The 25,124-nt window shown below is 41.2% G+C and overlaps 1 protein-coding gene across 3 annotated transcripts in view; it reads right to left on the bottom strand.

The window, feature by feature from the left end:
* Window positions 1–525: 525 nt before the first annotated feature.
* The window catches only part of XPO1 (exportin 1), a 40,060-nt gene continuing 15,461 nt past the window's right edge, over window positions 526–25,124 (bottom strand). For all 3 annotated transcript variants that reach the window (XM_053383717.1, XM_053383719.1, XM_053383718.1), the window contains 21 exons: window positions 16,593–16,654; window positions 16,456–16,500; window positions 16,181–16,362; window positions 15,034–15,082; window positions 14,831–14,950; window positions 14,232–14,360; window positions 13,292–13,450; window positions 12,584–12,781; window positions 11,957–12,095; window positions 10,948–11,129; window positions 9,619–9,775; window positions 8,624–8,787; window positions 7,557–7,691; window positions 6,353–6,536; window positions 4,873–4,979; window positions 4,575–4,769; window positions 3,665–3,833; window positions 2,976–3,110; window positions 2,705–2,864; window positions 2,509–2,605; window positions 526–1,579 (listed from right to left, as the gene is read on the bottom strand). In XM_053383717.1, the coding sequence (XP_053239692.1) occupies window positions 1,433–1,579; window positions 2,509–2,605; window positions 2,705–2,864; window positions 2,976–3,110; window positions 3,665–3,833; window positions 4,575–4,769; window positions 4,873–4,979; window positions 6,353–6,536; window positions 7,557–7,691; window positions 8,624–8,787; window positions 9,619–9,775; window positions 10,948–11,129; window positions 11,957–12,095; window positions 12,584–12,781; window positions 13,292–13,450; window positions 14,232–14,360; window positions 14,831–14,950; window positions 15,034–15,082; window positions 16,181–16,362; window positions 16,456–16,500; window positions 16,593–16,654 (2,915 nt within the window). In that variant the 3' untranslated portion in view covers window positions 526–1,432. The remainder of the gene's footprint in view (window positions 1,580–2,508; window positions 2,606–2,704; window positions 2,865–2,975; window positions 3,111–3,664; window positions 3,834–4,574; window positions 4,770–4,872; window positions 4,980–6,352; window positions 6,537–7,556; window positions 7,692–8,623; window positions 8,788–9,618; window positions 9,776–10,947; window positions 11,130–11,956; window positions 12,096–12,583; window positions 12,782–13,291; window positions 13,451–14,231; window positions 14,361–14,830; window positions 14,951–15,033; window positions 15,083–16,180; window positions 16,363–16,455; window positions 16,501–16,592; window positions 16,655–25,124) is intronic.

Here is a 25,124-nt window from a genome sequence, read left to right on the forward strand (position 1 = left end):
CAAATTTTATATAAAAAGATTAACACTAATCATCTACCCTCATTTTCTTTAACAACGGCACATGAATGTTGCATTTTAAAAAAAGTAGTGAGACAGTCTCAGGACTGTAGGCAACATGGAAGCCACCCGTCCCAGGAAAACCAAGACAAAGTTGGCATTTGATATACAGAAGAGAAATTCTGGAGAAATGTTAAGCAAAAGTAACATTGATACTGCCAAATGTTAATTTTTTTGTTTTTGGTCATATTATACACTGCTTGAGAAGAGCCACAAAAACTCGGGTTAAAGGGGAAAAAAGACAATGCTGGGCAGGCCATTTCGGGAGATGTGTTGAAAACCTACGTTTAAAGAACCAATTTGCAGAGCCACTTTCCTGCAGAGGAAGGTCCCACGGCCATTATGGGAGTCCCTGCCAGGTCTTGCAGGGTCTGTAACGGGATTCTTCTGCTACTCTAAATTCTACTTGAATTTTAAGGTGATCAGAGCGTTTAATCCAATAAAAGAATAAAGCCAAGGAAAGGAAAATAAATGTAAACCAAGTTTATTTTGCTTTTTAAGTAGTGTTCTTAAAGCACTACAGCATGGTAAACAATGTAATTAGTAGAAGTCATCTCAAAAGCCAGAATTCTTCTTTAATGAGCTTGTTAAAAAGATGCAGCCTAGTCTAACAGGATAAATATTTTAACCATTTCACTTCGAGTTAATGAAGGCTCACAAATGAGCAACACTCCTCATTGAGGAAAACAAAAAGCTGTTGTCGACAAAGCGACAGCACACACACAAAAACAAAAGAACTGTGTAAAAATAACTAACTGTACTGTGTTCCCATACTCTTTTTTTTCTCCAAGTTGCTTTACAATGGGATGATATGCACATGATCTTGCTGCAAACTTGCCATACAACTTGCAAATACCAGTAAGCCTAGCCTTGCCACTCAGCCCAAAAGCTGCTCATGTCTGATGCAGCACTCACCATCCTATACCTAACAATTAATCTGATGGACTATACTCATTTACCCTTTTCTTCTAGACTGCAGGACAGGCTAGTAAGAAAGTGTTCCCTAATTGGAAAAAAAAATCTGTGTTCTAACTGGAAAATGTATAATTTTGCAATAGACTTTACAAGTTATATGTTTTGCCTCTTTTACCCTTAGCCACAAAATGGGCATGAAGTGTTGTTTTTTTATTTTTAAAATGCCTTAATTTCCAACTTCATGCAAATCTAAATAAAGATGACCAAAACAAAAAAGCTTAAACAATGGAAGGATATTTCACAGAAAATTTCTTATACAAAAACACATAAGAAAAAAGGGCCACTAGGTGACATCTTAAATTTACAAATTGGCATCATTTTGGTCAACAAATATCCAAGTCCTGTTTTCTTTTACAACAAAGCAGCTGTACAGAAAGAAAACAGTGCAACTGGTTATTTTTTAATCACACATTTCCTCAGGAATTTCATGTGGATTAAGGATGCCAGGGACAGACATCTGAAGTTTGTGTTTCTCCTCCTGAGCCTGTCGAAGAGCTGTCTCTCTTTCTTCCAGGAATAAGTCAGACGTGTCTTCACCTGCAAATTCCTGTGGGAATAAAGTGGGAGAAAATCCATTATAATCCAAACATCCGGCAAAGATCATTCAAAGCTAGAAAGGCAGAAGGCAGTCACAATGCAAAGTTGCAGAAGTTGGATGGAAATATATATATGAATGAGAGAGATAATTTTATGCAATAATTTGTTTAAAAACCACATTCAAGAGTGCCCTTATTGGCATCTGCATGTTTGAAACAGAACAGTGACTTCACATGTTAGAAAGCAAATGCCACAATTAGTGCATATCCCCCTTTCATAACCTGATAGTTCTGCCCTTATATTTTTGGTCCTCCAACTCAATCACCCTCAAGTCTCCTGCTCCCTTAAGTGATTCCAACTACTCTCCCTTGCTTGTCCTTCATACGTGAAAGCAACATACTTCCATCCAAGTCTATATAGTGCTCCCTCTCTTTTATTACATGTTGTCAAAGCCTACCTCTTCCATGAAACCTTTGACTGAACCCTTTAGTTTTGTTTCAGTAAAGGGCTAAGTTTTACATTTATTCCTCCCCCGTTTTTGCCCTTCTACCGTGTCAAAAAATTAAACCGGAAGCTTTTTAAGGCAAGTACTTGTCGTTTTGCTTAAGACTACTCCTTAAAGCTAAATTACGTGTTCTTTTCTTTAACTGAAGAGTAAGTAAAGTAAAGCACACAATAATCACAGGGCAATATCATACTAGGTGTATGGGCATTAGTCTCCCTGCAGGTTGGAATTAGAAACTAAAGTTACCCTAGTACTTTAGAAGTTGGCTACCTTTAACAATATGACAAAATTCACAGCATCAATATAGCAAATAGAGAGCTTTTGTTTTGTAAAATCATCTAGCAACTGACTTGGCATACCAATCAATGGAGCATGACAGAAACTAGTTGAAGTCCCATATGCATTCAGAGTAAGAAAGGAAATTCCAGACATACCTTTATCTGTACCAGGAAGTCCCTAAGGTGTTCCTTGAAAGCAGGAATATCCTGATTTAAACTGAAGAGTCCTGTTACAAACAGTTTAACCTGTGCACTGAAGTAATAAAAAAAGAGACACACAGAGAAGAGCAATTAAGACCACTAGTAGTTGCACTCAAGTTCTATTTAACCTTTTAATTCTAAACACACTTACTCTTGAAGATGAGGAAATGCAGATTTAAGGAGATTAGCAACATACTCCTGAATAAACATTTGGTTGCTCACTGGATTTCCAGGGTTTAGAGGAGTACTTATTTTTCCTTCTTCTACTAAGTTGAACATGTATGCAAGAATTGATGCATGCATCGTCAAACCTGGTGAAAGCACACAAAGGAGAGTAATATTTAGATTAGAATGTATACTGCAACTGAACTCATCATAGCTCAAGCCGTACAGGTCTTCCATCCCACTCCACAATTACTTACCAGCAGTGTGAGACGTGTCTGTTACAACAGAGAAAATGTGCTGAAGAATGTCACAGAAATAAGTCTGGTAAAAACTCTGGGCAGCAGCTTCTTCTTGTGCAACATTTTGTAAAAGTGTATAAAGGATCTGAAGGCCTAGAAGAAAGTACATGAAGCTATTCAAAATTTTAGTGCCTGTAGAAGTTATGCATTCTAGAAACCAAGTGAAGTACGTCAAGTATATGAGCTACACAGAAGCAAGTAAGTTATTAGTCTGGGAATTCCACTATTTAAATTAAATAATCAGGCTCATTACTACCACATTTAAAATGAATGGACACATTTGGAGTGTCCACTCCACCAAACCTGAACTCAATAGAACTCCCATAAATTCTTGAGGGAAGCTTAAATCAAGTTTCAAATCTGTTAGGCGGGTATATAGAACAGCCTCTTTTCAGAAATAGGTAAGAACAGACACCCCCAAACTTGGCCCTCCAGATGTTTTGGGACTACAACTCCCATCATCCCTAGCTAACAGGACCAGTGGTCAGGGATGATGGGAATTGTAGTCCCAAAATATCTGGAGGGCAGAGTTTGGGGGTGCCTGGGTAAGAATCTACATGCCCACATGTTCTAGGCAGAGGAGGATAGTTCAGCACAATTAGCTGACTTGCTCAAGCATAAGAGTTCAGAAAATTAGGATAAGTCACCTGTATCTGCAACATTTCTCATTGTGTGCTTGAAAGCCCAAATGATAGAATCCAGTACTAGTTTGAACTGTGCAGGTGGGATGGCCAGGAATGCTGGGAAGCAATGTGAGTTTACTGCTTGTAGTAGCAAGAAAAAGTTTGTTCTGTGTTCAGGATATTCTTCAAAGTCCTAATGGCAGAGGAAGGAGAAAACAGAAAAAAATAACACAAGTTACACAATATAGTCTAGCCAAAACAAATTTTTAGAACTTCACATTACTTTAAAAAGCACCCCAAAGTAAAATAATCCAGGGCAGCTGCTGCACAACAGCCGCCACAGTTGTTCAAAAGCCCAAACCTAATTTTGAAAGAAGTTTCAAAACAATTCAAATCATGGTTTGATTTACAGGTTTTCAGCACTAGTGTGTACCTGAGGCAGACCAAATCTTTAAACTATGCTCTAGCCTAGTTTAATCTACACTTTTTAACAATGGTTAAAACAATCGTTTCCTTAAAGTTGCTTCCAGTGAATGACTGAATACAGCGAGAATTCAATAAGCCATGAAATGAATGGAGAACTGTCAGAACATTTTTGGCTCAGTTTGAAGTTCTGGTATGCTTATTCAGGCAAGATTTTCACAGATAGGTACCCTACATATGTGTCAGGCTTAAGTATTTTGCCTTTACTTTTTACGGAAAGGCAACCAGTAAGTTTTTTATAAGGTTCCTTCTTAGATTTTATTTCCACCTCCAAGAAGAATAGCTCTAACAGCCACTACATGGCAAGCTTCTTCATGAGCAGCAGCCTATAAATGCTTCACATATACATTTACAAGGAACACTACAATTTCAAATAGAGACAACTGAATGTGGTTCACAGCAGTGAAGAAACTTGAGGCATTCCTGCTTGTGGCAGGACTTTGTGAATTACCTTATTGATCATATTTAACGTGCATTCAAAGACAGCATCAAATATCTGAGGTATTTCAGCAGTAATGTGTCCTCCCAGCTTGTTTACTATGATAGCCATTGTACTAAGCACTTCAGGCTCTCTGGCAGCTGGAACATTCCTCTGGTAATCAATAAGAACTGCATCCAGCAAAGGCGGAACAAAGTTTTCAGCTACCTAAAGAGAGAGAAACAGTTGTACTGTAACACAAGGCCTACTATACGTTTGAGTGTGCATTTGCCGTTCATTGAGGTTGCTGACACTTGAGAAGTCCACTTACCATCTGAGGATCATTGGATCTGCTCACCCAGCCAGAAATTAGTTTTAAAGTTTCCCTTTTTACTGTTCTCATACTTCTGATCAGAGGTTGCTTCGTAACCATTTCTCCTGGAAGAGTTTGAGGTCAGTTACAACCCAGGAATACATACTTTGTAAAACAATCCAAAAATATTTTTACCCCCCCCTCCATCTAAAACCAATAAAACAACGAAATATGGCGGATAAAATCCAAGGCAAAGCAAGCAGCTGTCAAAACCTTGTAAAAATCAATTTGAACTTTAAACAGCAATTTTCCAACAGAACAATTTCAAAATCCAGTATTAAGATCACAAGAACTTCATATAAGCTCCAAAAACTTTATAGAAACAAATGTCTTAAGCAGAGGCTGGACCATGTATTATTTAGTTGAGATTCTTGCATTGCGCGCGCGGGGGGGGGGGGGGGGGGGGTTGGACTACATGACCCTCAGGGTTCCTTCCAACTCTACAATTCTACCTCAGAGTAAAAGTTCTGACCCTTTTATTATAGGGGCTACTGGACAGCATATACCATCCTTGGTACAAATCCCATCTCCCTTCCCAGTCCATCCTGTGAAGGCTTTCCTCAACACTGACTTTAACCATGGTTAATCTATTTTCAAACACAGAAACAAGAAAGAAAGAAAGAAAGAAAGAAAGAAAGAAAGAAAGAAAGAAAGAAAGACTAGTAGCAAGTTAAAAGTTTGTCTTAGCAATGGTTAAGGAATTGGTAAAGTTGCATATGCACCAACCCTTCATGGAAGTTTGTATGACCATTAAAGAAACTCCCCATCTTAACAATCAAAGCCAGCAAGCTGAAAAAGGAGCATCACTTTCAAAAAAAACGTCCTGCCTTTAACACTTGCTTTTGTATTGCAATGCTTCCTCGTGAACCATGTTGATTCTTATATAGGCAATTTGATGTGTTGTAGTAAGTTCTGTGACCACACCATGCAAGGGTTCCCCTATCCCATCCATTCATTAAATTTAATCTTGTACTAACCACCCTTGGCTTTTCAAACAACATACACCGTTCCATCACTTCATCCGTGTCTTTTACCATTTTTCGCTCTATTAGATGCACCGGACCATAAGATGCACCTAGTTTTTAGGGGAGGAAAACCAAGAAATAAGAAAGCAACGCAAAGCCTCCTGAGCGAGGAGGGAGCGCTCCTCCCTCTTCGCTCAGGAGGCTTTGCGGGGCTATCCCTGAAGCCAGGAGAGCAAGCGGGATTGGTGCGCACCGATTCCTCTTGCCCTCCTGGCTTCAGCGAATGCAAGCCTCCTGGCTTTCCCCCCACCTCCCGCAAAAGACAGGGATAGTCGCGCGAAGCCTCCGCAGGACAGCAGGATGAAGGCTACCCGCTGCCCTGCTAAGGCAGAAGCTAGAAGTTCTGGCTTTTGGGGTAGCCCGCGAAGCCTCTGCATACTCCAAATACTTATGTTAAAGCCAGTAATACTCACCGTTTGCCTGAATAGCTGCAGAAATGTTTTCACTGAGGCACTTGTACACATTCAGCATATCCAAGTAGATTCTGCCCAGCTGAATCACAAAGGGATGCCCAACAGCTTTACACGCCCGCACATTTGTTTTCAGAATGCTCCCCAATTGCTTAACAGTTTCAGAGTCCTTTAGGATATCAACGTTCTGTGGAACAGAAGTAAACCATGTGTGTATATATATATATATATTTCCTGCTACTTGATTCGGTATTTTATTCTATCATTTTTAGCTGTGTTGCATGTCACCTGGAACACTATGTTAAAATGAAATGTAACAATAGTAATAGTAATAAATTAATTCTCTTCCTCCTCCCTGGCCAGCATGAAAATAGTCTGCTGGTTTGGGGGGGGGGACAGAGAGACAGAATTCCTTCCTCCATTCCCAGCGCAGAAATGGCAGGCTGATGAAGCCATGCTTTTTCTATTAATTCATTAATTACATTTGGATACCACCCTATACTAGTAGATCCCAGGGTGGTTATTCTATCAGCTGCATTTGTAACCTGCTCAAGTTTTTCTTTACTAGCCTGCATTTTGCTGACTAGGCGGGTGGTAGCAGCTTGTAAGTTTGGGGCGGGGCAGTGCTTAAGGCGGCTGCCTTTAGCCAAATTAGCCGATGCCTCTCTCACACACAGAAATGTTCCTATATTTCGCACCACATCTCCATAGAATTCCACCACAGAGTCTTGGAAGGCAGGTCAATCTCATTTCAGCACTGCCCACCAAAGGATGGTTCCAAATGATATGCATAAAGCTAGTAATGACATGCTTCATCAGCCTTCTGTGAACTGGAAAAAAATATATATACCCCTATTGTCCACTATGCTCTATGAAAGTTGCCACAATTTTGCTATGGCAAAGCAGAAACTGCAAGTTACACGAGGCCCAACGGTAAAACTGAAAGCAAACTTAATGTGTTTTAGACCCATACATGGAATGAAGTAGTTTGTGTAACTTTACACAACTCGGGGCAATAAAACCTTTGAAAATTGGGAGTAAATTTTTTGAAGCATCACTGATTTGGGTGACCACTGCCATGGCAGCCATTTTGTGGCTGGTCAAGCCTTCATGGCAGCCATTTTGTTGTGGCTCACATGACACGCTCACATATGCAAGTGTCTCCGTATGTTCAAAATAAAGGAAACCCAATAGAGAATATACTTACTTTTGTGGCCTGTTGAATTATGCTGTCCCATACTTGATTAGGAAGTAACATGTATTTCTCTATCAAATGCTCTTGTACTGTCTGGTCAGTCTGTGCTCCAATCATGTATCCAACTGCTTCGTAGAAAGTATGCACCTAGTTGAGGTATCAAATGTACCAAAACATATAGCTGAATATGCTAAAATATGGTAGGCCTATACATGCATTTCAGACTGGTATTTAAAACAGGTGCATTTAAACATTAGGAAGAACTTCCTGACAGTAAGAGCTGTTCGACAGTGGAATTTGCTGCCAAAGAGTGTGGTGGAGTCTCCTTCTTTGGAGGTCTTTAAGCAGAGGCTTGACAACCATATGTCAGGAGTGCTCTGATGGTGTTTCCTGCTTGGCAGGGGGTTGGACTTGATGGCCCTTGTGGTCTCTTCCAACTCTATGATTCTATTTAAATTATCTGTTCAACGGTGAAGCTGCATATTCTTCTAAAACATGTGAATTATTATTGCTCAAAAATAAGTAGGGCCTTTTTAGGACAACCTAAAAACACAACTTAAAAGATTAACAAATAAATTTAGAGCACACATGAACTTAGGCTAACAGTGCACCAAGGAGTCAGATTTCCCACTATGGAACAAAGACCACCTACTTTACTATGCAGAAAAATTGGCATTTATATAGCTATCTAGATGTGAATGCTATAGGACTATTTTGGGCAGAGGAGAACTTAACAGCAAACCAGCAATTCGCAGCTTGCCACTGCTTTGTACCATGCACATGTGTCCCAAAGCTCCAAAACCACTGTTTTAAGTCCAAAAGTGCTCTTCTGTGAGTGCAAGAGCTCCTTCATATGCAAAACACTGACACAGAATTCATTCCAAGCTTTCTCCATACATCTTTCATTTTAAGTCAGGGGTGGAGAAACTATCAGCTCAAAGGCTGCACTTCCTTATAGGTCAAAACCTTATAGGGGCTACATTATCAGTGGGCAGAGGCAAAATTGACAGAGCAACAGATGTGTCCACCCTCAGGCCCAAGGCTCTATATTCCTGTTTTTATAAAGTTGAGTGACATACCTGTTGTGGTTGAAGGTCACAAATGATTGTATTAATGTTGTTCAGGATCTCATCAATGAATGGCATGACCTCTCCCACCTGCACTTGAACAAAGTGTCTGCGGCATTTCTGCGCTATTTTTATAAAAGTATCGCAAGCCATGTCTTGGACACCATCGTGGGTTTCTATATCAGAGCAAGAGAAAAGTTGTGGATACAAAAAGTTACTGTATACAACGTGCTGCTGTTTCTCAGGTTTCATCTTTCCAGAGAAATCTTGCAAAAATTGGCCTATTTCTTTTTTCTAAATAGGACGCACCTAGTTTTTTTTGGGGGGGGGAATAAAGGAATTTTCCCCCCTTTATTTTCCTCCCCGCTGTCCCCCGAGCTTGTGGGGCTGGCCGATGTCTCCCCGAAGCGCGGGGCGCTCTGCTTCAGTGCACCCTGCGCGCCGGGCGGCAGGCTGCTATCCGCAGCGCGGGGAGCCCTGCGGGAACTCCCGCAGGGCTCCCCATGCTGTGGATGTCTGCCCAGCACGAGGGGTGCTCTGCTTCAGGGTGCCTTGTGCACCGGGCGGCAGGCTGCTATCCGCAGCGCGGGGAGCCCTGAGGGAACTCCCGCAGGCTCCCCAGGCTTGCTGATAGCTTCCTGAAGCGTGGAGAGCGAGAGGGGTCGGTGCGCACTGACCCCTCTCGCTCTCCAAGCTTCAGCGAAAGCCTGTATTCGCCCCATAGGACGCACACAGATTTCCCCTTCATTTTTGGAGGGGAAAAAGTGCGTCCTATAGGGCGAAAAATACGGTAAGTAATATTTTGGTGTCTTTTATTGGGGCTTAAAGAAATGAAATTGGAATAGAGATGCTACTCAGAATCTTGAGTCAAATGAACACATTCCTGCTTCTCAAAGTCCTATAATGTTAAGGTAGTCTAGGGCCAAAAGCAGTTAACTATTTCAAAATTTAGATTGCAAGAAATATTTGTTACTGTGAAAACAAAGTGAGAATTCCAGATAAATTACCATGCATAAATTCAAACAGCTTGTTAACAACAGTCTTCAGAAATTTCCAGTGGGCTCTCAGAAACCTTGGATATTGCCCTACTATATACATTATATTGGATGCAATAATAGCTTTATTATCCTTCCCTCGCTTTTGCTCGCAAAGTCCCAGAAGGTCCTACAAAAAGAAAGAAAGAAAGAAAGAAAGAAAGAAAGAATGAATGAATTATGGAGTTGCACTGTTAGAAGTTAAATTTGAAAGCATTTTTTTCTATTCAGTTTGCAGCATCCAGAATATTTTATAGAACCTCTACAAAGTCCTCATTTTTCTTTTTAATAAATGCCTGCATTACCGTAGAGGCTTCCTCCTTTTCTCAAATAGAAGGGAGGCACACTCTGGCCCCCACTAAGGGCTACTGGGGTGTGTGTGTGTTTTGATGGGGTTCTTTTGCATTATTACAATCTATTGCAAGTTGCCTTGAGGATCTTCCATCAAAAGGTGTTGTGCAAGTCTTAAAATAACTTCAGTTATTTTATTTGAACTGCCACTAGCATGTCTACATTTAAGTGTTGACCCCAAGTGTTGAGGCTGCATCAGCAACAGAAGCTGCGTGTTACCTTTATGAAATGCCGCCTTCCCTGGAGTTAACTCTGGCCACTGGTAAGATTAGCTTTCCCTAGAACTTTTGTTCAGATACTGCTTTTTAAAACAGACTATATTGCACCTCTTTCTGGAAAATCTGATTTGCTTCCCCCAAGAGCTACTAACATTTCTCTATCCAGCTATATGCTATACATGGTGCTGACTCTGAATATGGTTTAGAAACTTCAACTGCTGCAGAATTCAGCGGCCATATTTGAGCACATTACACCAATCCTGGCCCGAAAGCACAGGCTGCCAAGTAGTTTCTGGTGCCAATTCAAACTGCCGGTTTTGACCTATAAAGCCCAAAATGGCTCAAGACCGCAGTACCTCAAGGACCACCTCTCTACATATGAACCAACCCGGACACTGAGATAATCATTTCAAGCCCTTCTCTTTGTGCCTCCTCCACAAGAGGCCCAGAGGGTGTTAATATGAGAATGGGTCTTTTTTTGCAGTAGCTACCCATTTGTAGAATACTTTCCCCGGTGAGGCTCACATGGCACATTTGTTACATATAGGTGCCAGGCAAAAACATTCTCTTTCTCCCAGGCCTTTGACTAATTAATTGATGGCCTTTTAAATTGGGGATGGGGGTGGCTGGGTCGTGTTTTTGTTTGTTCCTATATTACATATTTTTGTGTTTTCATATTGTAAACTGCCCTGTGATCCTCAGATGAAGAGCAGTGTAGAAACTTAATAAATACCTTTATTACTGTTACAAGAAACCTCTTCTCATCTTCTTCATGCATTGCCCCACTGATTGAGCCTATGGCCCAACATAGAGTGTTTAGATTTTTCCATGACCATTCGGTACCATTTACTTGATTGTGAAGTTTCTCTGTCATTATTCGCTCAGTATCTGCGTAATCCAAATGGGTAAGGTAAACTAGAAAAAGAAAAATTGGTCATATATGAAAATGAGCATTACATATTTTCAGGGTTTCAGAGTAACATCTATGCTTAAGAAATACAGTTAATATTTAAAGATAAAAGTGCTGTAGCGCTTGTTTATTTAATTAATCACACACACAGTTCATCCAAACATCACAATACTATACATTATTCAATACTATAAGTGGGTATAGGTTTAAAGTAAGTGTTCACATAATTATATTTCACTATACAGTGGTACCTTTGGTTAAGAACTTAATTTGTTCCGGAGGTCCGTTCTTAACCTGAGGTACCACTTTAGCTAATGGGGCCTTCTGCTGCAGCTGTGCCGCCGCAGCGCGATTTCTGTTCTCATCCTGAAGCAAAGTTCTTAACCCGAGGTACTATTTCTGGGTTAGCGCAGTCTGTAACCTGAAGCGTCTGTAACCCAAGGTACCACTGTACAGCCATGTTATTATATATAGTTAGGGTAACTAAAGGGTGCCCTGCAGTTCCCCTAAGGTTATGGGGCTCTCTGCCAAGTAAGGCATATTAAGCATGCATTAGCTAGATTTTTGTAAAAGCAATATAGGCCCTAGTTGGTCTCCTAGGCTTCTGTAGGCATTTGTGACCTAATTTTCCAAGCACAGGATGACCACCAAGACAGAGCTAATATCATAAAGACTTTATCTAATAAGGACTTCAGGCAGTACCTGAAATTAAAATCATAGTTGACAGAAGCATGTAGAACAAATCTGCATTAAATCGTTTACAAAGAGCCACAAGACACATTTATGGCCCTGGGATGATCATGGAGTTGCAGGCAACTATTATTTAACTTACCTAGTGTTTCTCTCATGTTTTTGTACAAATTGATAGAATCTGTGTCTTTCATGAATTCTCGGACAACTTCCCCCTGGTCATTTTCTACAACAAGCACTTCCTCTGGTTTTGCCATGCGGCTAACCATCAACAACCGCACCTATATTTTTTTTTGGGGGGGGGGACAGAGAAACACACACAAATAAGTTTTTTCGTACCAGAATATTGCTAAATATCTTTACACTTATTTTTTTAACAAGCAGCAGGTGCACTCACCATGAGGCAGGCACACATTCCAATTAATGTCATCTGACTGCAGCAAGAAGGCTTCCTACCTTGTGACTTTATAAAGGATTGATATTGTTTTTATTTTAAGCGCCATGAACCATGAAAACCCACCTAATATTTTTCACAATACTAGGGGAAACCCAGCTGGATGGACGGGGTATAAATAATAAATTATTATTATTGTTATGATAATTATTATTATAGTTCAGAGAAATAAGCCCAAACTTTACGAGCTGAAGCAGTAAACTCCTATGAAATAATTTTGGAACTACTTCTGAATAAATCAAGCCACCAGACATTCAGAAGAATGATTAAGCCCAACTATGACAGATTATAAGCAAGTTGGAAGATTACTATTACCTTAGACAGAACAGGAAGATAAAGTTGTCTCCGGGGAGGAACATCAAAATGCTGAGTCCCCGAAAGTAATGGCGAAGCAGATGTTGAAAATGGGCTCTCTCTATATAGTTCAGCAGCCAGGTGATTCCAGTACTCCAGACAAATCTTAAAGATTTCAGTTTCTTCAACTTCAGATACCAGCAGCATGTAATGAAGGGCCTAAAGTAAATTTATGGTGATTATTTAATTGACATATGAAAGGGCTAAGCATATATAAAAACTGGTAACTTTAACATCTGATCAGTTTTTGGTGGAGCATCTCAAAAATGCTTTTGACTAAGTTCTCAGCCCCAAAAAACACAAGTGCACATCCTTAGAATGAATACAAAAGGGAACTGGCATTGTGTCAGCACTAAGTACTGACAGCAGGAGAAAGAGCTCTTACTATTTCACAAGGTAAACGATTACCAGACTAGAAATGCTGGAGAAACTCCCTTTGAGAACTGCACAGCCCAAACACAAATACTGGGACCAAGCCAACCGTGCAGCTGGCAAAGGAGCTCACATTTGAGACACAAATTTACCCTGTCCACTGATCCAAGTTAAGTCTGCCATCATGCTTTACTCAGTTCTTGACCCAACTTACTTTTCAGTAAAGACGATGAGATACAAAGGACACCAAAACAACAACACATACAAATAAGAAGCAAGCAAACTGGGAAAACTTACTTCCATTAATGTCTCCCTTAGATTTAAACGTTTTTCTATAAGTTGACCATGCTCTTTCAGAAAGGTACAGAGAAACAAACTGAGATTCTGGATGAAATTCTGCTCATCGTCTTTTCCATTGGAGTATGCAAGTCGAATATTGGTGTTCAAAGGAAGCATCTAAGAAGAATGGAACTCAAAATTATAATCTGGCAGTCGTGTAAATGCCAGTGGTGTCATCAACTACACACACTTTGGCCTGCTTCACTTTGGATTGCTGCCATAAATAGCTCCACTGAGATCAATGAGATTTCACCCCACGTGGATGTTTCTGCACAACTTGGCATACGATCCACTGATAAGATCCATTAACTCCTCAAATGTTGCATACAGGGGGAAAAATACTGGGATTCCACAAGATTTATGTCAGGGAAGAGTTAGAAGCTTCCAGTTTCTCAGAGGGAGAAAGCATTCGTCAAGGGGGGAAGGAGAGCAGTGAATCTAATAGAAGAGAGCAAGAGGAACAACAGGGAGGGACTGGCTGTTCACAGGAAAGGCAAGGGTTAAGTTCTAGCTCAGATTCGGAGGAGGGGAGATACAAGCCAGCTCTAGCCAGGAGGTTAGAAAAAAGAGTGGGAAAGTGAAGGGAAGGGCGCCTCCGCCATTTTGAGAGAAATAATATTTAATATTTAATATAATAATAATATTTTGAGAAATAATATTTAAGAACCATTTATAAGACTGTTTTGTTAATACACAATAAAAAGTTATAAAAGAACAAGAAGCGTTTGTGTGGTGATCTGAAGAGGACAACGACCAGGCCTGACAATTTACTCCCAATGAACAAGCTGTTGCCTGCACAGGAAATCTTGGTATCCAGCTGAAGAATTTGAGAGGAACCAACTGCTTCAGAGTAAGAACTGCCACCCACTCTAAGTTTGGGAGGAGGAGGAGAAATTACCTGTTTGAGCTGCATCATCGTCAAGGTAAAGAGGGTGACAAACTGTTCCTCATACTGACTTACACTGACACCAGCAATCTCTGTGAGGCACTTCAAGGAGACATTTCGGAACATAGGGACATTTAAAAACTGTAAAAGAAAAAATATGCATAGAAGTTAGGTACTCACTTATTAGCTACAATCAGCAAATTTTCCCTCTTAGTGGTTATTTAGGTAAAAGGTAAAGGTACCCTTGACCATTAGGGTCCAGGCGCGGACGACTCTGGAGTTGCGCGCTCATCTCGCTTTATTGGCCGAGGGAGCCGGCGTTTGTCCACAGACAGCTTCCGGGTCATGTGGCCAGCAGGACTAAGCTGCTTCTAGCGAACCAGAGCAGCGCACAGAAACGCTGTTTACCTTCCTGCCAGAGTGGTACCTATTTATCTACTTGCACTTGACGTGCTTTCGAACTGCTAGGTGGGCAGGAGCTGGGACTGAACAACGGGAGCTCACCCCGTTGTGGGGATTCGAACCGTGACCTTCTGATCGGCAAGTCCTAGGGTCTGTGGTTTAGACCACAGTACCACTATGTGGTTATTTAGTTTAGAGGAAATACTCACTTTGTATATTAGCGTGCTGATCAGCTTGGTCTCAAAAATATAGCCCAGTGGAATCCAGTTGAGGAATCGAAGCAAAGTTTCCAAAGTCGCATGAACAAGGGGAGCATTTTGAGAGTTTTCCTGTTAACAAAGCTACATATAAGCAAATCTGTCTTTATAATAATGTGACCATTTTACAAAGATTATATTGCAATAAAGCTTACCATCACAAATTGACACAGCTGAAATATCTGTGAGAACTCATTGCACATACTAGAAGAAATAGAGAGAGAAAATCAGCAACTAACAACAACAACAACCATTTTATTATTTGTACTCTGCCAATCTGAATGGGTTGCCCCAGCCACTCTGGGCGGTTTCTAACAAATAAAAATAATAAAAAAACATTAGATTAAAAAGCAACATTAAAAGTTGCAATATAAAATGCCTCTACCATGTTTGATACGTCATACTACTGCAAAGACTTTTGTTACTACTTTTAGAGGTTTCGCAGGATAGCCCAAGCAAACACCAGCAGATTACAAAGTACCAATTCAAGCAAAGGCAAGAACCTGCAGATACGTGCAGTAAGCCTGCAACTTACGTGCATTTAAAGGTAAAGGTACCCCTGCCCGTACGGGCCAGTCGTGTCCGACTCTAGGGTTGTGCGCCCATCTCACTTAAGAGGCTGGGGGCCAGCGCTGTCCTGAGACACTTCCGGGTCACGTGGCCAGCGTGACGAAGCTGCTCTGGCGAGCCAGCACCAGCACAGCACACGGAAACGCCGTTTACCTTCCCGCTATAAAGCGGTACCTATTTATCTACTTGCACTTTGACGTGCTTTCGAACTGCTAGGTGGGCAGGAGCTGGGACCGAAAGACGGGAGCTCACACCGCCGCGGGGATTCGAACCGCCGACCATACAATCGGCAAGTCCTAGGCACTGAGGTTTTACCCACAGCGCCACCCGCGTCCCACGTGCATTTAACTTGTGCATATTCAGCTTGCACGCTTGGCAAATAGTTAAATATCCAGGGGAAAACAGACTTTGGCAATCCCACCCACCATTGAACCCAATGTGTTCTTGGACTATATACAATTTTGGCTTTAGGCACAATCCCTAGAACGAAACCCCCATGTAAGTTGTGGGCTTACTGTATTGCTTCTGAAGTCTATCTTTTAAGAGCAGAAGTTGCAAAATAGTTTTATTTCTACATCACAAACTTAGAGACAGATAAGCTCTGTTTAGAGTTTAGGGAAAGAGGCAGTTGCAATGTATTGCCTCCAAATATCTGCAAGGAAATCTGGTGGATAAAACAGATGAGCAACAGCCCACTTAGGTATAGTATATGGGGGAGAAAACACTACTTGCCTGTCCTTTAAGTGTTTGGCTTTTACTTGAGTTATTTGTCCACTGGAAAAGTCAAACACCTCTTCACTAAGCAGTTTTAAGATCACCATGTTGTTCTGACAAAGGCTCTCACTTGTCCTGCTGGCCCCAACTATGTCACTGATGAATGTTGGCCAATGTTTTGGCCATTCTTGTTTTAGTATCTGCAAAGCATGAGAACCCCATGTGGTATAAGATTAGTTTTCTACTAATAAAACCTTCATAACTAGTATTTTTAGGTCAGAGACGAAACTTACCTGAACAAGAATCATGTTTAACTTCCCTATGTATACTTTCTCTTTCTAGAGGAAGCAAAGAAAAAAAGAGTTAGGGCCGGGTTTCACTTCATCAGAAAGGAGCCCACTTTCCAGTCCCCTAGAGAAATCTCACTTACTTCAACACATGATGGATCGGATGAAGTCTTGATAATTAAGCCAACAACGTATTTTTTGATACCTACAAAATATTTTTTAAAAGTTTGTAAACTATCAAACAACAAATCACTGATAAAACAGGATGCATCAAGGAATTATTAAAAGCCCCAAGTATACAGTGTCCCTGAGTAAAGCTGCCTGAATACATTAAAGCCAGGAATAGGCAAACTCGGCCCTGCAGATGTTTTGGGACTACAACTCCCATCATCCCTCGCTAACAGGACAAGTGGTCAGGGAAGATGGGAGTTGTAGTCCCAAAACACCTGGAGGGCTGAGTTTGCCTATGCCTGCATTAAGCAGTAATGGGAAAAGAGAACAGATCCTATGGAGTGATAATTGATTAAAGAACAGGAATGGGAATAATTAAACAATCATCCCAGTTTAGAGAGCGAAGGAATGAAGCCCCTCCAAGATCTGCATTAGGATTGATGCCTTTTCTTAAGTTCCTGAATTTTGTGGACTTAAGGGTTAAGCGAAGTAGCCAAGATTGTGGATTGCTTCAATTTTTTTATGATGGTGAAACCCTATAGGACTCTAAAAAGCCATATCCAAATTGAGAGAATGACAAATGCAGTTCAGTGTAAAGAGATACACATTGGCGCAAATATCCTAAATGCACACATACTGAAGGGGCCCAAACTCACAGCGACTAACGAAGAATGCTCTTGAGGTCATGGCGGATGGCACAATGAAATGTTGACCCAGTGTGCAGCAGCTGTGAAAAAGGTGATTTCTGTGCTAGGGACCATTAGGGAAAGGGATTGGGGTGGGGAGAAGGTGCCAATATTATACACCAGGACAGAAGTCGGCAACCTGAGGCCCATGGGCCGGAAGCAGCCCATGAGGGTCGCTTAACCGGCCCATGAGCCACCCCGAACCGAGCCGCCCTCTCAGCAAGTCCCTGTGTGCTGCGCTAAACTGGTGTAGCACAGCATGGGGACTCTCTTCTGCGGCTCCAGAAACCATATCTGCGCATACCCAGACACCGAAATCGCATCTGCGCATGCCCGTGGCGCCGAAAATCGCTTCTGCACAAATGTGATTTTTGACATCTGGGCATGCGCAGACATGATTTCCGGTGCTGCGGACATGCGCAGATGAGATTTCCTGCATCGTGCTGTGCCGATCTGGGCCACGGAGGATCTCCATGGGAGTGATCCGCCCCATGCCCAGTAAGCCTTGCCGACCCCTGCACTAGGAATACTGCCCTGCTTCTTTCATGCAATCCTAAGACATGGTTTATTAAACAGTGGTTATTAAACCACCACTTAGCTTTATGTGTGAACCCTGCCCTTGGGCTTAACTATAGTTAATGGCGAACAAGCCACAACTTGAACTGTGGCTTGTTGTTGGCTTACAAACAGATGTAAAGTTCATTGGGTAAACTATGATCAAACTGCTCTCATAAAATCAATTTCAGTTCCAGTGAGAGAAAACAGTTTAGACTAGTAAATTCTTTATTTGTCAACTTAATTTTGGAATGGGTATCTCAAGCATGTCATCCTGCCCCGATAGGGAAAATTAACCCATGAACTGAGAGCAAGGAGGAATTTTTTTGCAATAGACAATTTTCATACTGGCTGGTCAGATTTTATTTCATATATTATGATGAAAGAACATGGCTATTAGCTGCCTGTAATACATGGAAACCTGAGGAGAAGCCACCCCCCCCCCCGATATACAGGTTGAACGTCTTCTGATATACCTTGCATTCAGGGAGTGGGAGAAAGGGGTGATGGGGAAACTATTCAGTTTATTAGTTTAACACCAATTTAACCATCATGGTTCCCCATAAAGAATTCTGGGATTGCAGTTAAGCAATGCTTTTGGATTTATTTTAAAAACTGTACCAAAGGATGGCTCCACGGAGCCTTCTGAATGGGCAGCAATGCAACATACTATACCACGAAAAGCAACAGATCAATACACACAACACTTGACATTTCATGCAGTCAAGACAGCCTTAAGGATTTTGCTTTCAGCAGGTTCCCCTGACCTTCAGAAGACGTGGGGGATCACCTTCTGCCATAACCCTACTACGTGCTTCTTTTCGCTGAATCTTACACAATTTATTTAAAATTTGCATAGAATGAAGAAAAAAACCCAAGAGTTGTTAGAAAGGGCAAAGCTGTATACAAAGTTTTCTCCAGTCCTTCGCTGTTCCAACTACCAACTACTGCTTCTGATTCTTGGCATTACAAGCAAGTCTAAATAAGCCCATCCTTTCCTCACAGGGTGGGGCTTACTCAAAAGACTGTCACTATGGAGCAAAACCTTCCTCAATTTGCAGAAATTCACACTTAAAATAACTAATAGTATTTATTTTGAGAGTGACAGCTGTCATGGCGTCTTTCTTCCAGCATACAATCCAAAATATTTTGCTCTTCTCTTTTGCACTCACTTGTATCCACTGCTGCCATTTCACTCATGCAATAAATGTCTGCTTGTGCAACAAAATTTCCCCCCTACAATTCTCTCCAGGCCTTTATGCACCCTCAAAATATGCTCCAGGGGGCTGGGGGACCTTGGATACTACCCATATTCACTGTGAAGACTAGTGCAATGCAGTTAGTTCTTTTATCATGCCCTCTGTAATGGGAACATATTTCACAGCCCCCACTTTCCTTTTGAGTTTCTCTGTTATGTGTTTTTCAAATCTGACCTGAAAAGGTTATTTGATTAGGATAGTTTGTTTTGATTTAAAATAAAAGATAATACAGTACAGTGGTACCTCGGGTTAAGTACTTAATTCGTTCCGGAGGTCCGTACTTAACCTAAAACTATTCTTAACCTGAAGCACCACTTTAGCTAATGGGCCTCCTGCTGCCGCCGTGCCGCCAGACACCAATTTCTGTTCTTATCCTGAAACAAAGTTCTTAACCTGAAGCACTCTTTCTGGCTTAGTGGAGTGTGTAACCTGAAGCGTATGTAACCTGAAGCGTATGTAACCCGAGGTACCACTGTACTGTTGTTGCCCGATTTAAAATTAACAATCTATCTTGGCATTAGGTAAAGGACTATAAGCAAAATACAAAAAATACCATACTTGAACTAATCTTACTTCACTATAAACTCTGCGGTATCAAACCAGTAATTCATCTACTGTCTCCTTTTGCTGTTGGGAAGAGGAAGACATGGAGTGGACAAAGACCCGCAATTGGTTTTGATTGGTGGGCAGGGGGCAAGCATTCCAATGCAGAAGCAAGTAAGCGGTAAGAGACTTGCACTGACACCATGCACCCAGTGTATGAAATACCCTCAGGCACCAGTTGCATTTTGCAACTTGGCATGGCTTAATTGCAACCAAGAGTTGTATGGTTGCGTAATAAGGCGACTAGTGATGTGAGGTGAGAATATTCTCCGGAGAATATTCTCCACAAACTGTTAATTCTGATGTAATAACCAGTTTTACAACCCACATTTAAAAAATCTAGTAAATAGTAAGACAAGCTTTGATATTGCCAGTGTAACTAATGAATAATGATATATTTTTTTATCCTGTTCCATTGCTGGACATTGTGTCATTCACCATTGGCGGTTCTGAAATGTGAGCTACAGAAAACTTTGTTTTTAAAAAGCTATTCATTTAATTTGATGAACATTTGAATTCATATGTATTTCAACTATATGTAATAGCCTTTTTTCTATTTTGGTGTGACCTTATTCTTAGTAATTCTATACCCTTGGCCATACAGTGCGGTTTTTTTGTTTTGTTTTTTACAGAAAGTAGTTTTAATGCTTTATACACTTAAAGTACCTAGGCATATAGAATTATGTGTAACAGCATAATTCACTTTGCTGCAAATATCCTTGATCCCAAGTATAATGGCGTTCATTTACCAAGAGATGAACAAATTCAAGATACCGAGTTCAGTGATCTCAAAATATCAGCAAGTACACCAAATAATGCACAAGATATTTTGGCAGAGCTGGCAGCATATCGTGCTAAGCTAAGGAAGTTTTTTTAGCAAGTCATATATATTGAAGTCGGTTGAAAAAGTGGATGCAGTGGATTGGTGGAAGGGAACATGCTTTGGTTCAAAGCTTAGCAGAATGGCTGTGGAGATTTTAAATATGCCACCAACGACAGCTGCAACAGAACCTCAGTACTTATGAACTTATTCATTCAGCAGAAGACAGAGCAGAAAAGCTTACATATGTAGCTCATAACTTAAAGCTCCTAGAAGAGAAGAAAGCACAGCTTCTAACAAGCTCATTGAATTTTACACAACCATCAACTTCGTTCTATGATCTCGCAGATAATCAGTGTGGAACTGAAAGCTCTGCTACCAGTGGAGACGAAGATGGTGACTTATCCTCTTAAGATGTTTGAAGAATCAATATAAATTTATAAACATTTGAGACTTGTTACTTAAAGCCTATTTTTCACATACATTTCTTTCTTGTGATAATTTATCAGTTATAATTTAAATATGTTGTGTGTTGCCTTACTTATCTAAGCAGATAGTAATTTGCATTTCTGATGTTATGAAACTTGTCATTACTGTTTATTTTTCTGGAAATTATAACATGAATTTTAAACTTTATATTGATTTTATTAGTATTGCACTGAAAATACTGTACCATGAAGATATGCTTATTAAAAGTTGATGGTAAATATACAGTTAGTGGCAGGCTTAGTGATTAACCTGAGTCATTCACACTGAATTTTCATTTTCAAGTTTGGTGCAAAAAAATCAAAGAATGTGAATTCGCTGCATTGCCCCATTGTACAAAAGTATCTGTACAGTTTTTGGTTGCCATATGAACAAGTTTACCCATGAAGAAACATGTATATTAACTAATTATATAATTTTCAATGCATTAAAATGAATATTCTATTTTAAAAGAAAATTCTCGAATATTCTAATTAATCATGAATATTCCCCAAAAGATTATTCTCGAGAATTTAACATCACTAAGGGCGGCTGAGACTCAAGAGTAAAACTGCCACTGTGAGTCAAAACAGGACCCTGTGCGACTCAAATAAAATTGTTGCCGCTGCTGCGCAAGTGAAAATGACATCCCGCTCAACTCACAGGTAAAATGAAAAAAATCGTATTTTTTAAAAAGCAACTAGACATTCTGCTATGGTGACCATAACCTAGGTTTAAGGCGCATTTTGGCAAATAGCTGATATATCTGAATTTCTAACACTGCTTGCACCATATGCAATGGCAACTGTTAACTGCCACAGCATGTCTGCATTTAAGCATATATCCATAACCATGAGAACCAGAAACTAGCTATTTAAAGAATAAAAGCATGTTTGCAGGATCCTGTGCCATTTTTTAGATTCTGCCACATTTCACGTAAATATCAGCATGACCGCACACTTGTCAAACTACCATTCATGTTTATAGGGAGGCTGCAGTAATAAGGAACTAGAGATTTCAGGTATGAAAGCTGGACTTCAGCTGCCATTAGAATAGTTATCATAAGAAGCATAGTTGCTGCCTCGCAATTAGGTATGTTGGGGGACAAGCTCCTTTGCAAAAGGCCATTAGAATGTATTGTGCTAAGGAAGACCAATGTGCTTATGGCACTGGCTTTAAAATAAATGTTGTGCATTCATAAACAGTTATCATGAAACAAGGGTTTGTGTGCCGTGTGCTACAAATCTGAATTACAGTCATACCTCAGGTTACAGACGCTTCAGGTTGCGCGTTTTTAGGTTACGGATGCGCCGAAACCCGGAAGTACTGGAATGGGTTACTTCCGGGGTTCAGTGCTCGCGCATGTGCAGAACCGCTAAACTGTGCTTTGCGCGTAAGTGCCAAATTGCAACCTGCGCATGTGCAACAGGTTGCGAACGTGCCTCTCGCACAGATCACGTTCGCAACCTGAGCGTCCACTGTATATAACCTATGGAGATGTTAACACCCAACCTGCACATTGCTGTTAATTAAAAAGCTCCTGTGAAACCTAAGCACCCACATAGATGGTCCCCTGCTGTGTCCAAATGATTCACGTTCTAGCCATGTCTCCAATCATCCTCCACTGGGGGTGGGCAATTCTGGTCTGCATCTCTAGATCATATATGAATGTGACTGAATGATTCAATCACTCCAGATGCAGACAAAAATTTGAAAACCCCGACCATAAGGGGTGGCATGCGCAGAACACGAATTCATACAGAAAAGCAGCATGGAGGTTTTTTTTTCCTCTTGAAGATTGTCCAAGTAAACTTCTGAGTGCAAGAATGGAACTTGTCTCCAATTGTAATTCAGAAAAATAAATGAGCTGCAGCATCTCTTGCACAGCGTACTCCACTGGTCTGCCTTGCCTGCCTGAAACTATGTTCAGCCACTACCCTACCCCCATTTCTTTGTTGTAGCCAATTCTGTCCTGGTTCTTTGATCCAGTGGAGGCTTCAGTCAATATAAGGGTAAAGGGAAGACAATTTCCATCAGTTCTCCCTTTGCACTGTAGCCCCTCTTATCTGCTCCAGAGCTGAGAGACCCTCAGGAACAGTGTGGAGGGTGGCAGAGGGTGAATTGGTGGACATTGCCCTCATGGAAACCTCTGCTGGATCAAAAGAGTCTTCTGTGAACAATCACCACCACTGAATATGCTATTAATCTTTATCAATTTAACAACATCAGATTGCTGTCATATCCATCTCTCCCCTTTTGTCATCATGCCTCCCTGGTGTCTTCAGGGCACACTTTTAAGTGAAATGAAGCAACCTCAGAATGATTATGTGCCTAGCATAAGGTAACTTGCAACTTATGCACATTTAACTTGTGCAACTTCATCTTTCCACAACTGACGGCTGCTTGGTTAAAATCACACAAATTAAATGTATGGGAAGCAGAGAGCTTAAAAGCTCTTTTGCGCAGGGTTTCCCAGCACGGAAGGAGATTTTAAGCTCTTAAAACTTGCTCACCAGGCTTTGGGTGGCTTCTTGCAAGATCTTGGACAGCCCTGCAAGATTTTGTGACACTCCCAGGGCCTGGTAAGCAAGTCTGAGAGCTTAAAAGCTCTCTGCTGTATGTGTGTACAATTTACACACTGTGCCAGTTCTGGAATGTCAGAATACTTGCAAGTGGGTGCTTATAAGGGGTGGCTTGAGTATACATGTTTTTATGCATATGTGCCATCTCCAGAACATAACCCCTGCATAAATGTGAGTGACCTGTACCAAATTTGGCAGTTGTGTAGTACAAATGTAGAGCCTCCAATACATACATATCTGATCTTACCAATTGCAGTAAAATCTTGAAGCAGCACTTTCTGACATTATGGCACTTCTGGGAAGAGATGGGCAGTAATGGGGGGGGGGGAATCCAGGTCTTATCAGGAATTTAATGCTCATATAATTACTAAAATTTTATTTATTTATTATTACATTTATATCATGTCCTTTCACTCAAAGCAGACCAGGGCAGCAACTAGATGAAGGCATCCAGCCCATTAAAATATTTTTGCTTGAGATCTGCCTAGCCCATATATGATTCCATTTGATCTAAAGGGGTGGTCATGGGGGGAATCTACTTTTACACCAACAGTGTTGAGGTAATGCAAGTGTTAACAGCAGATTATAGTAAACCTGGAACAGTGAGTGCTTTTTCAGGAAGAACTTTCCTAGATAGCATGACAGAAATATGGAGGGTACATACATAAGGAGATAGTCTAGGAAGTGATTCTAGCAGATTTGAATAATTTCTGAACTGGTGGTCACTGCAAAAACAACAAGGGGCAAGAGTATTGGGGCACCTACAAGACATATATAAGCTCAGATGGTCTATATCAGGGGCCAGCAAACTTTTTCAGCAGGGGGCCGGTCCACTGTCCCTCAGAATTTTGAGGGGGGCCAGACTATTTTTTTTGGGGGGGGGGAATAAACGAATTCCTATGCACACTAGGAATAATGCGGTGGGGGAAGGGCAGGCATAATAAAATAAAATAAAATAAAATAAAATAAAATAAAATAAAATAAAATCGTGTGCATTAAGTGGGGTGGGGAAGGCTCCTCAACAGACAAGCTCATCCACCACCACGCTGCTCATCCTCCTGCCACCCCCCCAAACCATACACACAGAGACCCACAATCGCCCCACGGAGAAAATGTTGGCAAGTTCAGTATGTGAACAGCTGAGGGGAAGGAGGGATGGCGGTTCCGGAGAAGTGGCATCGGTGGGGGGGAGCTGGAAGAAGGGGTGAGGGGGGCGAGTAGTCTTCCTCCCCACCCACCCCAGCAGCTTTCTCGGTTTGCCGCCTGCCTCATTTGCCGAAGGGCTGGCGATGGTGGTGTGAAACGGGCTTCTTCCTCGCCAAGAGAAAGAGCCATCACTCCCACCACTTCTTGTCAAGCAGGTAAGCAGAGTGAGCTTGTCTGCTCCGCTCTCTGGTCCACAGGAGCACCAGGGCAGCGGCAGCGATGGGAGGAAGATTATTATTATTATTACTACTACTATTTTCCCAATGGCCTGACTTGGAGGGAGAATAAGAGGCGAAAGGCTGGTGGGAAAGCAGAGAGAAAGAGAGAG

The sequence above is a fragment of the Podarcis raffonei genome, chromosome 3, assembly GCF_027172205.1.
Source record: "Podarcis raffonei isolate rPodRaf1 chromosome 3, rPodRaf1.pri, whole genome shotgun sequence".
In the NCBI taxonomy this organism is placed as follows: Eukaryota; Metazoa; Chordata; class Lepidosauria; order Squamata; family Lacertidae; genus Podarcis; species Podarcis raffonei.